Raw genomic sequence first — 16,708 nt, forward strand, 5'->3', positions numbered from 1 at the left:
AGATTTACAAAAGTGTTTCGTTAGGAAGCTAACAAGTTAGTCATTTACAATTATCTTTACGGCTTTTAATCATAAGTTATGTTATTTTTCTCTTGCATTCATACATAAACTTGCTTTCACATTTATATGTACATCCAACTGATGACATGCAAGTATTTTCATTTCCCTAAACGTGTGCTATATACAATTTCATGTTCATACATCAACAAAATCACCTAAACATACATTAACAAACTAAATTTATGAAAGAATAAAAGAATTCTCTAGTTACAATTGCTCAACAACTAACAGATTAAAACAACTTGCTAGCAAACTCATCAACAGAACCTCCATTTCTTCTTGATTTGTCGGCGAATTCCCGGAGTTCAGACAAGCTCCGACCCAAATGCAAAGCCATCTTCAACTCGAAAACCTCTCCATTTTCTCTCTTTTGTAAGTCTCCTTCTTCCAAGGTAGACTTTACAGTTTCTTCCAAGAGCTTAAAAAAACCAGCACAATTTCTGTACATCTCAAACACCATTCCTACTTGTCCTCCATGCTCTATAGTATTCACTGCAGCTGCCATAGACCCCGCCACACCCGCCACGAGCCCTCCCCACGGTCCACCATGGCCTAAACAAGCAGCTCCCATGGCCGCAACACCGGTCAGAAGTGGCCCCGAGACAGCTAACATTTTGCTCAACTTCAATGCCTTGTTACCTAGCCTAACATAATCCTCAACATCCTTGCTCTTTGTCACGCCTACGATTTCTCGTATATCATCCTCCAACTCCCTAGTCCATCCATTCTGTTCATTACCTTTAGAAGAACTATGTTTTAGTGATGAAGTTGATCGTTTCTTACACGGCCACCACACAGCAGGCTCTAAACTCTTGGGGTACTTATCGATCATGGCGCCTAGGAGAGGCAACGGGTACGCTCTATCCAAGGCTAACACGCTCGCCATGGCCTCCTCGACATCTTCTTGAGTTGGTGTTCGGAGAGAAAGTGTAGTTTGGATACTATTTTGAAGCCTCTTGAACAACCTTACCGCGTTTCTTTGCTCTTCTACCAACTGAGATGGTTGAATCTTATTCATTATTAAAAGAATCCCTGTGCCCGCAACAAAGAGTAATGTTGCCGACACCTTCAACCCTAACCCGTGAGGTCCACTAGCCTCGGCTAGACCGGCCATTGTAGCCGCGGTTAAGGTGATCATGTTAACGGAGTTTAACAACAAGGAGTTCCAATTCTCACGTTGGTTACCGATGTTTTGATGCATCTCAATCCTATCACTAACAGCTTCTAAGATTGTATATAGTTTGATAGCTTCTTTCGTGTTTTTCGTGGTTGTGATGGTAATTGGTTTTGCATCTCTTAAAGGAAGGTTGGTTGTAAGCTTATCAAGCTGTTCAATAAGCTGCTGTTTTTGAGCATGATTTGGTAGTTTTGGGACTGTAATTTTGGGGTACCTTAAGTATTTTGGACCACTAATTGAGCTTGTGATCATTGATTTGTTTGAAGAAACCGAATTCAATGAAAATAACGAAAAAGTAGAGGATTTTTGTAAGGAATCCATGTTTTTTTGAAGATCTTGAGTTGAAACTTGTGTTTGTTGAATAATGTGGTGTGGTTGGTGCTGTTGATTATATATATAAATACTTGTGGTTCAAAGGTAGATCTAAGGAAAGGGCCAAAAAAAAAAAAAAAAAAAAAAAAAAGGAAAACTTGGTCAAAATGTTGAATAATATGTTAAATATTGACTAGTAAAGGAGAAAACTTTTTCATGGATTGTATACCATAATATTCAACTATTCATTGATTTGGATAATACGAGTAATTATAATGGACCCTTCAAAGTTTAACATTAATGTAGTAAAACTCATGACACTTTGATTTTTTCTAATTTAGAGGCTGCTATCTAAGCTTATAATTCACACTTTACTGCCATATAGCTAAATGAAGTCTTATATTTGACATGTTAGTGCTTAATTGGCATTGACATATACAATGTAATTATGTCACCAACGTTAAGAATTCAACTAAGATAAAAGAAGAATTACATCAAAATACTAAAGGTCAAACAAAGGTGTATAAATACAAAACGTGAATTTAACGCTCTTTCTCAATAGGGTTGACTTTTGCTGCTTTTAAATGTGAAATTCAACACCTTCCCATTCTCGGCTATGCATGACCAAACCCCCTCCTGACCCTTTCTATTCACCTACTAAACATTGTCCGTACAAAAAGTAATGTTCCTTTTTACTTCAACTGTATTTTCATACTCAACTAATTATCTAAAGTTACATGGTTTAAAACCGACCTTTTGCAAGTTGGTATGTAATTCTGCTTGAAAAAACTTAATCACAGAAATTGGGCAGCTCACAATCTCATTATTACCTCTATACTCTATTAGGGCAGTTTGGTTCGCAAAAGGTAAACGAAAGGGATTTGTTAAACGTCGCCCGCAAATCTCCACATAAAGCCCACAAATATTTTTACTTTGACTCTTTTGCCCTTTTTCTAATTTTTACCGAAACCGTAATTCACTCTCACGAAGAATGTGGAGCTGGAGTGGATCGCCGAGGGACACCGAAGAGCCGTCATCGTCGCCGGAAAGCGAGATAATGCGGGGGAAAAATTACGAAAAGTAGGGGTGGCGTCTGGTCAGGACGCCGCCACCATGGTTGTGGCGTCCTGGCCAGACGCCGCCACCATGGCTGTGGCGTCCTGGCCAGACGCCGCCACCATGGCTGTGGCGTCCTGGCCAGACGCCGTCACCATGGCTGTGGCGTCCTGGCCAGACGCCACCCCTACTTTTTGTAATTTTTTTTTTTTTTTTTTGTAATTTGTTATTTTTTTATTTATTTTTTTTTCTTTTTTTTTGTAATTTTATTTAAACTTTTTGTAATTTTTTTTAAAATTTTATTTAAAGTTTTTGTTTTTTTTTTTATTAAACATTAACACAAAAAATTAAACATTAACACAAAAAATTCTGATTTAAAAAAAAATATATACATTAGAAATAAAAACATTAACACATAAAACAAAAATATTAAACATTAACAAAAGAATTCTGATTTTCCAAAAAAAAAATATTAGACAAAAAAAAAAAAAAAAAAAAGTGGTAGGGCGCCTGGCCAGGACGCCCAGCCCCTGGTGGTGGCGTCTGCTCCGGCCGCCGGGACCAGGGGGCTGGCGTCTGACCTGGACGCCCAGCCACGGCGGTGGCGCCTATGGAAAACGCCACAACCGTGGCTAGGCGTCCAGGTCAGACGTCAGCCCCCTGGTTCCGGCGGCCGGAGCAGACGCCACCATCAGGGGCTGGGCGTCCTGGCCAGGCGCCCCACCTCTTCTGATTTTTTTTTAAAAAAAAAATTTTAAAAAAAACCCTGCCACCGTGAGCCGTCCTTCCCTCCGCCGCTGTGGCCGCCAAGTCCTTGCCTTGCTGCCTCAACACTGCCGTATTTTCGGGTGATTAGAGTGTGGGAATGGGTTAGATTTTTTTATTTTAGGTTTAGGGCAATAAGGTAAATTCAATATAGATTTGTGGGCTTTATGTGGAGATTTGCGGGCGATGTTTAGCAATCCACAAACGAAATGGAATGAACAAAGGGAAAGAACAAGAATGGAATGAAAATCCCCCCAAATTTACTACTCCCTCCGTCCCATAATATAGTTCTTATTTTCCTATTTTGGAGACCCAAAATGTTAATCCTGTTTTCATTTTTGGATAGTATGTAAAGACCCATATACCCTCATTTTTTTAACTTTATTCATTGTACTTCTTAAATTACCCTTGAATTTTGTACATGTTTTGTACCTTTTTCCACTTTCTTTCTCTAACTTTTGTCTATAATTGTACTTTTCATTTTTATTAATGTACTTTATCCACTTTTTTCTCCTATTTCTTAAATAACGTGAAAAACACAAACAGGAACTATATATTGAGACGGAGAGAGTATGTTATTCGTTTTGAATAACAAAGGGAAACAAATCATCACTTCCACCACCACAAATACCTATTTTCTACCTTCTCCAGCCACCACACCACTCGCCAACCCTCCCCCCCCCCCCACCCCACCACTCGCCACCCATCGCCAGAGCTCCCCCGTCCCTCGCCGCCCCTCCCTTCCCTCGAAAAACTCCACCACTCCCGCAAAAACCCTAAAAACTCATCCCCTTCCCCGTAAAACAGCCGGCCGGCCCTCCCCCCACCCTCAAAACCCTAGCTCCGGGAGGGGAGGGGCGGAGAGGGACGGGGAAGCTCCGGCGAGGGACAGTGGAGGCGAGGGTGGCTCGGCGGCAGGGGTAGGGTAGGATGGTGGTGGCTAGTCCGGGTATGGTGGTGTTGTGGTGGCTAGGGAAAGAAAATGGAAAAACCTGAGGGGGGGATGGGGAATCAAGTTGGAAGGATTTGGGGTAATGGAGGGAAAATGCCAGACAAACAACAATAAAGGGAATCAGGGCAGTATATTCACATTCCCTTTGATGAATATCCCCAACTAAACGGCCCCTTAGTATATTACATTCTTCCTTCGTCATTGAATACTCATGAGGATCAAGGAGTGGAGGGATGGTTAGTCGCTCCATCTCCCCCCGGTGTGACCGGGATTCGATCCTCACCCCATCACCCCTCCTATAATAGGAGGAATACCCCGTATCTTATCGTAAAATAAAAAAATAAAAACAAATAAATAAATGAATTGAATACTAGGAAAAAACTTCTGAACTCCATCTTAACATTTTCTATGTCAAATATTGTTATCACGTGAACGTCATGTTTATGCTAAAGTTGTTAAGAATGTTAACTCGGTTTAATGTAGGATGGTTTGAGGTTCTATTACTTCTATACACGTTGAGATGATACGATTGTATGAAGACAAGATGCCACCTTATAAGATGAATTATAAAAGTAGATTTCCCTATAATCTCCCTCTAATACTGTCTAGATTACAATTTTTTAGCCGTAAAAGGGCTTGACTAGAGGTCGGACTATGCTCGAATTTTAATAAGCTAATCTTGAACTATCCTTGGCTCATCTCGAAAGCTTATAAACATACTTCAGCTTTTTAATTTTTGAGTTGTACATATAAGGGGCCGGGGCTTGACTCAAGGTCAAATTTGGCTCCAATTAATGAGCTAATCCTGAGTCACCTTTGGTTCATCTCGAAAGCTTGTAAATATACTTCACCTTTTTATTTTATTTTTTAATGGATCACTTTTTGAAAGTTTTCAAGGGTTCACAGTGCATTTTTAAAATCTTGGGGGTACACAAAACAATTTCTCTTTATTTTTTAATACTTCATCAATTTACTTCTTATACTCCGTATATTTATTTTTTTCATATGTTTTTAACATAAAATTAGTTATTCACATATGGGTCTTGGACTCTTGAGACTAGGGTTAGTATTTTCGTAGGACATTTGGGCCTGGAGCCCAAAATCAAGTATTTGAGCTTCGGGCCCAACTTAGTGCCAAGCTTGATTAAGCCTGGCATCGAAAGCTCAAGCCAAGGCCAATTTTACAAGCTTGGTGAGGTTCTAACTCGAGCAGATCTCGGCTTGGTTAGTCAAGAACTCAAGATTCCTATATGGGACCATTTTTTAGGAATATTTTAGAGGTGATCATTGGGCATGCTGGGCCGAGCCTATGTCAAAAAATAGCCCGTGTGTCGGCCCGGGCCAAACTTCGGACTGAAAAGTTTATGCTCAAACCCGCTCAAATGGCCTGACCGTGTGGGCTTTTCGGGTCAGGCCCGGACCAACCCGATTTCGGGTCAGAAAAGGCTGCCAAAATCGGGCTGGGCCACCTACGATCAGCTCTAGAATATTCTAGGAAGGAAAACAAGGCATATAAAAGACGATAGATGGATTATTGAATATAAACAATAAGCATATTACATTATCATTATATCAATTCTACCACTCGTCATGATAACAAGATGAAGGCAAACTTTAGGGGAGGCAATGCCAACAATAAGCAAAAATGCTTTGTTGTTGGGAAGACTAGCCTTTTTTTGCATAAGGTTTTTTTTTTTTTAAGGGGAGCCTTTTTTTGCACAAGTTGCATTAAGGTAATTGAATCATCTCTAGGTTTAATTTAGCAACCACCTATGAAACAATAGGCTTTGCAAGAGACTACGAGAAGATTTACTGATTTACATGTACATTTCAGAAGATCTAGCTAGCCGAAACAATGTATTTTAACTTCAAATCTAACCATCTGTGCCATGCTGACATAATGTAAAAATAGTATAATAGGATACCACTGATTCCACTTGCATTGAACATTCAATGGGGTAGTACCGTAGGCTATTGTGAAGAGTTGGATACGTACGCTTTAGCTTAGTCAAGCTTTGGTAAGAAGCATAGACCTTGCTCGTAAGTTCAAAAATATCCCCCTGAGAAATTCAAAGGAAGTAAAGAGCTTATAGGTATCAGTTTTCATTTTAGATTCCATATATACATATATATAGACACGCGCAGCATAACTGGGAAAGATAAGAATATAACATCATTACCAGCCAAAAGCAATCATGCTCTGGAAAATCACCCGTAAATGCAATGGCACATACTGGTGGTTAATCCACCCAAAAACGGGCCAAAACTGAGCCAACCATCAAATGAAGAACATTAAATTAGCTAACAAGTAAGAATTTCACATTAAGGGGTTGTTTGGCAATCGGCGGTTGGCTGTTGGCTTGTTTGACTAGCTGAAAGTATTAACTGTATGAATTGGCTTTTTAAGTTAGTTGTTTAAGCCGGCACAAAAGTTTTTGGTAAAATTATCAATGGTTGTTAGTTGTTTATTAGTGATAAAGTGGGCCAACAAGCCAAAAGCCAATAGAAAAACCAATAAAAAAAGCTACTTCTATTAACTTTTGGCGGAAAAGCCAGCTTAAAAGCCAACAAAAAAGCCAACTATCAAATATATCTTTTGGCTGTTTGACCAAACTAAAAAGCCAAAAGCCAGGCAAAAAGCCAATTGCCAAACACCCCCTAAATAAATACAAAGTTCAGACAAATAGTTGTGTAATACCGTCCATGCTGTCAATTGCACTGATGGATAATCTTTCCTTATTCTGCTTCTGACCTGGGTCCATGGTCTTTCTGCAATTTACACGTTGATAAAAGTCATTCAATTTGATTAGTTAAATAAGATTAGTCAACTAGCAACTGATACTTTCAAACACAGATCCTCATGCTCATACGAGACACAACTGTACAAGTAGTTCATCAGAGTTGAGAGAAGAGGAGATGGCCATTGGAAAGTTTACGACTGTAAATCCAGTATGCACATTATTCATAAAGCTATTCAAGCTGAGTGGTCAGCAATCAACACGTGTTTTATGCAAATGGTGATAAATAAGCCATGATCATATTACACACATCACTACCAGTCCATAGAGTACAGGATCATGCATGATTCCGCAAACTGAATGACACAGGTGGTTGCTAAATTAAACCTAGAGATGAATTGAGATCAACTTACTCTCCACGACCCATCCATAATATATCATAAAGAGCATGTTGTTCAATGGGGAAACTGTCAATTGCTCTACAACAACCTGAAACATATAGAATATAGATTATTGAGCATTTATTTTACTCATTTTCCTCTTCCCGTTTGCAATAGAAAACGTGGTTGGGAATCAAAAACAGAGGTAATACTGCTCACCCAACAATGGCTTGAATTTCACCATTTCCTTCTCTCAACCCGAATTACCACCCCAAAGATGTTAAAAGCATGTAAAGATGATAATGATAAACAGACTTGACCTCAGTTGATGAGTTGCTGCATTCTCCACAGGATTATGACAAAAAATCAGTTTGACATGAACTCAGCAACAATTAAACATATGTTTGAGCTAATATCTGATTCTGATTTTTTTTTCATTCACTGGTCAATAAGGCAAAGCCTAAGGTTGATAATATTACCCAGTACCCACACTAGCCAGCTTGTATTGGATACAGATACTGAGATACATGTTCACACATCAGACTGATACATATTTTTAATTATATTGGTGTTTTTTCATCTAGAAAGAATGTGTCAAGTCCAGAGTCATGCTGGATGATCGAGCACTTGACATCGGTGCTTGAAATGAAATGAAAAGTCTGATTAATACGCTGATAACTGCAGTTTATAAACTTTTATTGCCTTTTTACCCAGTTTAGATAAATGAGAATGTCATACTGATACCTTCTTAGCCACTGTCTTTGGATCCTTCTTCCCTTTGAAAACCTTATCAAGCATGAGGTGAAAGAAATGCCCAAACGGTCCAAGATAAGCGAATCCTAAAAGCTGCATCGAGCCCACATAGGTTGGTAAATGGAAACAAGTTACAGATATTATAACAAATTGAATCACACATAACAAGATACTACCTATCTTCAATAAGATTGTCTATGCTCATTCTAATTGAATGACATATTGCATACTGACATACTCCATTTCAGTTATCCTCTAAAAAGGTCTTCTATGTTTATTCCGATTTGAGGTAGCATAGTGTGGATAATAATATCATAGTAGCCATCTTCTCTAAAGGTCATTATTGTTTATTCTAATTTGAAGTAAGGTTGGTAAATGGAAACAAGTAAGAGGTTTTAAAACGAATTGAATCATACACATAATTACTACAAGATGCTCCCTACGCTCATTCTAATTGAAACGATTAAATGCCATATTGCATACGCCATTCCAGTTATATTTTTATGTTTATTCTGATTCGAAGTATCACAGCCACAGCGTATAAACTAGCAATCTTCTTAAAAGGTCGTATTTTTTATTCTAATTTGAAGTAGCTTAGTGTGTATAGCAGCAGCAAAGATCCAGATACTAAGTCAAATTTCTCTCCAAACACCCATCAGATAACTATGAGCTTGACGAGACACTAATTTAGTCACTGCCGACAATGAGTTCAAACTAATTAACATTAGATAAGCCACATAACTGCACAAACTACAGCCCTTCATAATCTTCAATCTACTTTTATATTTTGACTTTCAAAGTTCCACTAATCAACTTTTCTTTTCTTGATTATCAAGCTAAACAAAAAGAACATGATTATAGTCAATTTGCTGCAATCTTGAATATTCACACACACACTAAGCCTAAAATTAGACTGAAGTTTGAACAGTTGAGAATTCATCATTCCTTGCGTCACAATTTAAGCCAAAAAGGGGGCAAAAATTAATAAGTCAACTACATATATCAATTAAAATTGGAATTTGGGATCAATTCAAAATTAACCAGTTGATCAAAAGAAAACCAAAATCCCAGAAATAATTGATTAATGGGTAGTTAAAAACTAAATCTACAATACCCAAAAGTGCAAAATTTATACCACTTTAAGCAAAAGGCGTCGAATTTGAAGCTTTTGAATACCAGAAAGTTTCTGAGAAACTATGTCACTAATTGCAGATAAAACCCCAGCTGTAATTGCCTGAAATTATCATCAAAATAACATTTAACAACAAAATTAACCCATAAAATTGAAAAATAAAAAATAATCAAACAGACAAACTAGAAAATGAACCCAAAAATTGAAAAGTAAAATACCCAGATTGCAAAATTTAAGGGAAAAAATACCTTAGTTCTTAAGGGGTGGCGCTGAAGCTGGGATAAATAACGTTGTAAACCTTTCTTAGCAAAATTGGCAGTCATTTTTTTTTTTTTTGGGAAATATTTTTTGAAGTTTATGATTGATAAAGACGAATGAAAATTGTTCAGCAGGTAGTTGTTGTTCAATTGTCCAATATTAATGTGTTTTGATTTATGTGTTTGTTAAAATATCTTTTTATTTGTGTTTGCAACATTGGTTTGTTGGGCATAAACATGGGCCCACGTACAATAAATTTCCTCCTGATTGCTGAGTGAATCTTTAATGGTTGAGTTGTCTCCAACTCTCCATTAATGCTTGAGTTGTATTTCCTAGTTTTATAAGTACCCGTATTCCCGTAATACAGTGGCTTTTGCACAGAGTTTTTTTTGAATAATTATACTCCTTCTGTTTTTTTTTTTAAATGTAATAGTTTGACCAACATATTTGTTGAGACATAAGTTTGACTATTAATATCTTGGAAAATTCTCAGTGATAGCCCGCAAGTTTAGCTAATTATTTTTGGTGGCCAAAAACTTTTTAAATTATCTAAATTAGCCATATAATACAGTAACTTAATTAATTATAACATTATAAACCATTATAAGCCACTTTTAAGACTAATAAGTAACTATGGTTAACTTAATTGTAATTAAATAACATAATTACTATTACACCCTTACTTATTACTTTCCCTCCAAACTATAACCATCATTTTTCCTCCAAAATCATTTTCCCTTCTTTATATAACCCTTAAACAGAGAAAACCCATTCATCTTCTCTGCCATTTTTATAGTACTCCGCATTCTCATGGCTTCATCTCATAGTTTTTCAGCATTAGTAAAAATTGTAATAAAATTATACGGAGTGTTTTGAAACTAGATATTATGACTAATATAATGATGTAGTATTACAGAGTATATAATAACATTTATTTATTTCATAGAGGTGAAAAAATTAAGTCAACCATAGTATGTACTAGACATTATGACTAATCTAATGATATATTATATAATAACATTTATTTATTTTATAGAGGTGAAAAAATTAAGTCAACCATAGTATGTGAATAGTACAAAAGTCAAAATGATGCATTTATAAAAAACAGAGAGAGTAATACGTAGATGGTGTATATTGTATCAATTTATACAAATTGCATTCAAAATTGTAGTTTATTCAATATCTTAAAGTGAAATTATACATACATCCGTATGTCTAAAATCCTATCTCAATTCTCAACTACCTATCCCCACAATCAACTTATTATTCATTTTGCATGCTCAATCAACTTTAATCAATCAACTATTCACCAAATACTTTTATACAATCAACTATTCCTCCCGTCCCTAATTTTTTGCCCCATAGCAAAAATTTAGGTCAACTTTAAAATATTTGACCATAAAATATCGTTAATCTATTTGATATAATACAATCATGTGGAATCTTGCTGGTTATATCTCATTGTATATTTTATTAATATTTAGTTTTCATGATTTTTACGTGTATGAAAATGTAGATAAAATGCGTCTTAATTACCGTGAAAAGTCAAATAGAGTAAAGTATTAAGGGACAGAGGGAGTGATAATAATTTAATACAACATCTAAGTAAAAAAATAGTTAATACAGTCAGCTTTAGCCTTCAAATTTTCACTAAAACGACCATAATCTTCTGCTATGAGACCCTTAACATATTTAATATTTACTATTGAACTGAATGCAATTAGCGTTCAATAAATGACGGCAAGAGATGTATCATAAATATATTTTCCTCTATGGGATATCTTTTTTCGAGATCCCATAACCATTTTTGAATCTCATTCTCCTTCTCCATCATACATCCTTGTAACATGGAAGTTGCCTCCCAAAAATTCATTAGTAATAACAATGGAGTCCTCATCGAAGAAACTTGTTCTCTCCTAGCTCAGTTTTACAATTGGAGTATCCACCATATATATCTACCTAGAGGCAACTCACGCAGCATTGCAACAATAATACATGTAGGCCGATTGGAGTATCCACCATATCCACCTAGCTCAATTTTACAATTGGAGTATCCATCATATCTACCTAGAGGCAAATCACGTAGCAAATTAATGTTTGTACATATAAGCCATTTAGAGAATTCACCATATCTACCTAGCTCAATTTTACAATTGAAGTACCCACCATATCTACATGTAGACCTTATAGTAATATTTGATAGTATATATGGACATTAATGTTTGTAATAATTCTATTCTTTTTACTATTCTATCTTTTGATACATTAGGAATTTTGTTCATGTGGGAAAAATGTTTAATGAATTCTTTTCTTACCTTTTTAAATAATAATAATAATAATAATAATAATAATAGTAATAGTAATAATTATTAACTAAATTTTTTTTAGTACAAGTATGGTACTAGTTCTTCAATTCTCTTAGGCCCACCAAATAGTAAAATGTAGATGGGAGAACTCTATTAAAGAACTTATCATTATTGGATTTTTTTTGTTTTGTTTTTTGTTTTTTTTTTTAATTTGGTAGCTAAGTTTAGTGTATCTCTTAGAGAAATATGGTGGATATAGAAAGAAAAGGTCATAAACCAATACACAAAGGGAGGGATGTTAATGGGATGAGGTGTGTTGGATTTGGTCTTTCCGTTTTTATCCCCACCTAATTTTTTCATCTCGTTCTTATGCCGAGATCAAAATTTATCTTTATCCTGACCCCATTAGATATAAATTAAATCTATCTATGCCCGCCCTACCATCCACCTGAGTACCCACCACTCGCCTAATCCCCTTCTCAAACCCGCCTCATAATAATTGTATGTGTCCATTAAAATTTCGTATAGTTAATAGTATAAAAAGATGAAACTCTAATTATCAAAATTAGTTTTTCTTATTTTACGTGGATATACTATAAGATTGACAATTTTAAGCTCTGATATTTTATATTATTATAAAAAAATATCAAGTAGAAATGGGGCGAATTTGGGGGGAGGGGGGTTACAACTTAAGATTCACCCCTACTCCACCAACTATGGCGGGTATGGTTTTCACCCCATCCTCGCCCCCACCCCATCACCTGCCAAATTTAGACCCATGAGCGGGGATAACACAGGCCTCCTAGTTGATCCGTCCCATTGACATCCCTAAATAGTAAATTAAATACACACTCTCTTTAAAATTTTTAAAAAATAGAGGTGATAATGGGATAGATTTGATCGAATGGGATGAATTCTTGTACGGTTGATCATGAGTTAGATTGGATCAGATGGAAATCATGGGATAAATCCTTTCCAATTTTATTTTACTACTCTCTCTGTTTTTTTCTATAGTGTTACACTTTCATTTTTGGCAAACAACTTTATTATAATAAAATTATTTCTCTCCTCACATAATCCCTATTTAAACCCACTACTGCTTTATTATTACTCCAATCGCATTAATTTTTTTCCCTCTCATATCTTTTACTTTTCAATAAAATATTAATTTTACTATTTGATGATTCTATGGTAGTCATCCTTAAAATAACTACCATTATACAAATTTTTTATTGGCTAATTTTGATTTATTTTTTAATGTCAAAATTAATTATAAATCATCTATCTAATTTTTAAAATTCATTTATTAATTTTGAAATAATTTTTGAATTATTTTTATAATTTTTCTAATTAATTTACAAATTTTAGTTTTTATTATAATCAATTATCACCCAATAAAAAATTAGTATAATGACTACCATAGAATTTTTAATTTTATTCTATAATTTTTTTAGTACATCAACAACTCTACTTACCGCTGACTTCATATTCGATTAAAGTGTGTAACACATAAAAAAACGGAGGGATTATTATATTTATCTCTCTCACTTAACTTTTGGTCCTAATTCAAGAGATTTGAAGGAAAATTTCAGATACAGATAAATGGGTAATAATTAGTAAATTTGCACTTAATTTGACCGGATGTCTCAAAGATAGAATAACTACCACTTGAGTCATTACGAAGTACTATATTTGAGAAAGCAGCTAGTAACCAAAAATTCATGTACTCGTATATAGTTGATTTATACTTACAAGTACTATTTTATGTTTTTTCTTATAAGGTAAGGACAAGATAAAGATAAATACTCCGTATCCCGAACGAGCAACCCTAGCAACGTACGGGATTGAATTATTGTAGGGAGTCACATATTAAAAACATTGCAGCAGTACTGATCTGAATTTTTCACGCATGCACATTGTCAGATTTCGTGACCCAAATTTGCAAGTTAGGAAAAGTATTTATTCCAAGTAGTAATAAAATTAAAAAAAAAAAAAGCAAACAAACCAAAGAATGAATAGGTCCATTCAATGGGCTTAATGAGTCAAACCTAATTACCTAAATGCCTTGTACGTTATTGGTCAACATTGTCAAACTAACGGTGTTCTCTTACCAACTTGCATGCATATATATAAGATAACGCCTCTTAGCATGAAAATCCATCTACAACCTCACATTTCTTCTCCTCTTATCACAACTTTCAAGAGACCCAAATTCATAAAAGTATTTTCATACAAAATCATTCATCTCTTATACACTACCCCTCCAAATTCGTTCTTAAATACATGTTTATGGCTACATTGCAATCTTCATCAATATTGGCTTCGGGGTCGTCTATTATTAGATCAGACCATGTTACACATTCTTTTATTCGTTTCGTGGCTCCTAGTCTCCAAATTAGATCTGCCTTATCAATCCCTAAGTTAACGAAAAGTAAGGTTTTAAAAGAGTTGTCCTTGAAAAATACCTTCTTGAAGAAAAACACAAATATAAACTTACCATTGGAGAACACAATTACTCAAGACGAAGTTAGTCGTGAGGATAGTGCAACATTGGAAACCGTTAAGTTACATGTGATTTTGGATGCTGTATTAGATAGGATAGAGATGCACCAAAATATAGGTGACCAACGTGATAATTGGAACTCCTTGTTGTTAAACTCCCTCAACATGATCACCCTAACCGCGGCCACCATGGCCGGCATGGCAGGGTTCTCCGGTGAGCCTATCTTGGGGTTAAACGTAGCTTCAACCCTACTCTTTGCCGCGGGCACTGGCATTCTTTTGATAATGAACAAGATACAACCTTCTCAACTAGTCGAGGAGCAAAGGAATGCGGTGAGGTTGCTTGAGCAGCTTCGAACCAAGATACAAACCATTATTTCTCTTCGGTCACCAACTCGTGAAGATGTAGAGGATGCCATGGAGAAGGTGTTAGCCTTGGATAGAGCATATCCTCTTCCTCTTCTAGGCGCGATGCTAGAAAAGTTCCCCAATACGTTCAAGCCAGCCATGTGGTGGCCTTCAAAGAAACACATGACTCAAGAACATGGCAATGATAGTAGTACAAAACAAAACTTGTTTGACAAGAAAGAGGAAATAGTGAATGGATGGACAAAGGAGTTGGAGGAGGAGATGAAACAAATTGCCGGAGTTATAGATAAGAGGGATACCGAAGATTATGTTAGACTAGGGAGCAAAGCATTGAAGTTCAACAAAACCCTAGCCATGTCCGGCCCAATCCTTATGGGGATTGCCACCATAGGATCAGCTTTCGCGGGGCATGGTGGTCCATGGGGTGGACTTGTGGCGGGTGTTGCAGGGTCCTTAGCTAGTGTGGTGAACTCCATAGAGCATGGTGGACAAGTAGGGATGGTATATGAGATGTATAGGAATTGTGCCGGAACTTTTAACCTATTAGAAGAAAAAATTGAGTCCACCTTACAAGAGAAAGATCTAGGAAAAAGAGAAAATGGTGAGTTGTTCGAGTTGAAGGTGGCTTTGCATTTGGGAAGGAGCTTGTCCGAGCTTAGAGATTTCGCGGCAGCTACAAGCTCCTCCGGTTCATGTTCAAGCGAGTTAGGGAGTCCCAAAGGCGAATTTGCTAGCAAGCTCATTTAAATCTCTATTGCATGCAGTTTAACTGTGTATATTTAGCTAGCTACAGCTTAGTTTGATGATGATCATGTAGTGTATAGAGAACTAGTTGATCAAGGTGTTTAACTAGCTTAGAATAGGATCGATATTTATTTATTCTTTCATTGATTCATTAAGTTACATTGTACACTTTTGTATAGGCTGTACAATGAACTTTCACCCTACCAACATTGTTTACTTGGTAAAATATCAAAATTAATTTGTAGTTCATTCTTTGAATAATCTTTTAACCTACAAAGGTTTAAGTTAAAAACATTGCAATAATAATACTTTATTCGATTTTAAAATTTTTCTTGTGTAAAGTGTAATACCATCACTCTTTTACAATTTTTTTTTTTGGTTAAAACACCCTTTTATAATTAGGATTCTAAGTTTTGAACAATTTCATTTCTCAACGTACCGATTTATTATTGGATTTAATATCAAATTATATAATGTGATAGATTGGCAGGTAATTATATACTTATATACGTAGTACTCCGTATGGTACTACCAAATAAGCTCTCATTGAGTCCAAGCTACATACAATATTGTAACTAATTTATAATTACTTAATACATACATTTTTCATCAGAAAGTTGCACCTTTTGTTAAGCTTGCATGTTAGCTTAAAAAGTATAATATTAAATACGAGTATAATATCTATCTATATTATTATTAAAACTCCAAGGCAAGGAGCCAAGGAGTGTCATCGCCATTGTCACTTTTCTTTATGTTATTCTACCCCATCATAATTTAAACTTGCAACATAATTGAATTCTGGATCTAAAACATCAGGCTTAATTAAAATTTTAGAATATGTCATTGTCACTTTGAAGGGCTAGACACGATGACAGGGAAAGGAATGATAGAATGATTTATATATAATGGAGCGCCAACAAAAGTTAAAGTTTAAAATTTGTCTAATGAGATATGATACGCAAATTCATTTTTTTTTTTTGAAAGTTTCTTTAGTTGTTTTGACACTTATATGTTTGTACTCTACGATATTGATGGAGTCTAAGGACTATACATACTCGTATACTTATCAGGCACAATTTTGATTGGAGTATATTTTACGGAGTCCACCATTAAATGAAAGAATTACAAACATCCAAATTCAACACTTCCCACATCCAACTACATTCGGGAGAGAGTTTTAAAACTGATAGTGTATATAACATAT

The 16,708-nt window shown here is 35.6% G+C and overlaps 3 protein-coding genes across 3 annotated transcripts; 1 reads left to right on the plus strand and 2 right to left on the minus strand.

Annotated features, from left to right (window-relative positions):
• Nucleotides 1–292: 292 nt before the first annotated feature.
• Nucleotides 293–1,558, minus strand: LOC110687523 (probable F-box protein At4g22030). The gene has a single exon (XM_021864182.1). It carries the CDS (start codon nucleotides 1,556–1,558, stop codon nucleotides 293–295), a length of 1,266 nt encoding a protein of 421 aa, XP_021719874.1.
• Nucleotides 1,559–5,835: 4,277 nt separating this feature from the next.
• LOC110687390 (peroxisomal membrane protein PMP22-like) lies at nucleotides 5,836–9,877 on the minus strand. The gene is made up of 7 exons (XM_021864037.1): nucleotides 9,574–9,877; nucleotides 9,329–9,427; nucleotides 8,185–8,286; nucleotides 7,474–7,549; nucleotides 7,021–7,091; nucleotides 6,503–6,588; nucleotides 5,836–6,382 (listed from the first exon to the last, which is right to left on the minus strand). The coding sequence occupies exons 1-7, from the start codon at nucleotides 9,646–9,648 to the stop codon at nucleotides 6,331–6,333; spliced, it is 561 nt and encodes a 186-aa protein (XP_021719729.1). The 5' UTR covers nucleotides 9,649–9,877; the 3' UTR covers nucleotides 5,836–6,330.
• A 4,295-nt stretch (nucleotides 9,878–14,172) lies between these two features.
• Nucleotides 14,173–15,507, plus strand: LOC110687524 (probable F-box protein At4g22030). The gene has a single exon (XM_021864183.1). The coding sequence runs from the start codon at nucleotides 14,173–14,175 to the stop codon at nucleotides 15,505–15,507; it is 1,335 nt and encodes a 444-aa protein (XP_021719875.1).
• Nucleotides 15,508–16,708: the final 1,201 nt, after the last annotated feature.

This window comes from Chenopodium quinoa, unplaced genomic scaffold (assembly GCF_001683475.1).
Source record: "Chenopodium quinoa cultivar QQ74 unplaced genomic scaffold, ASM168347v1, whole genome shotgun sequence".
Taxonomy (NCBI): domain Eukaryota; kingdom Viridiplantae; phylum Streptophyta; class Magnoliopsida; order Caryophyllales; family Amaranthaceae; genus Chenopodium; species Chenopodium quinoa.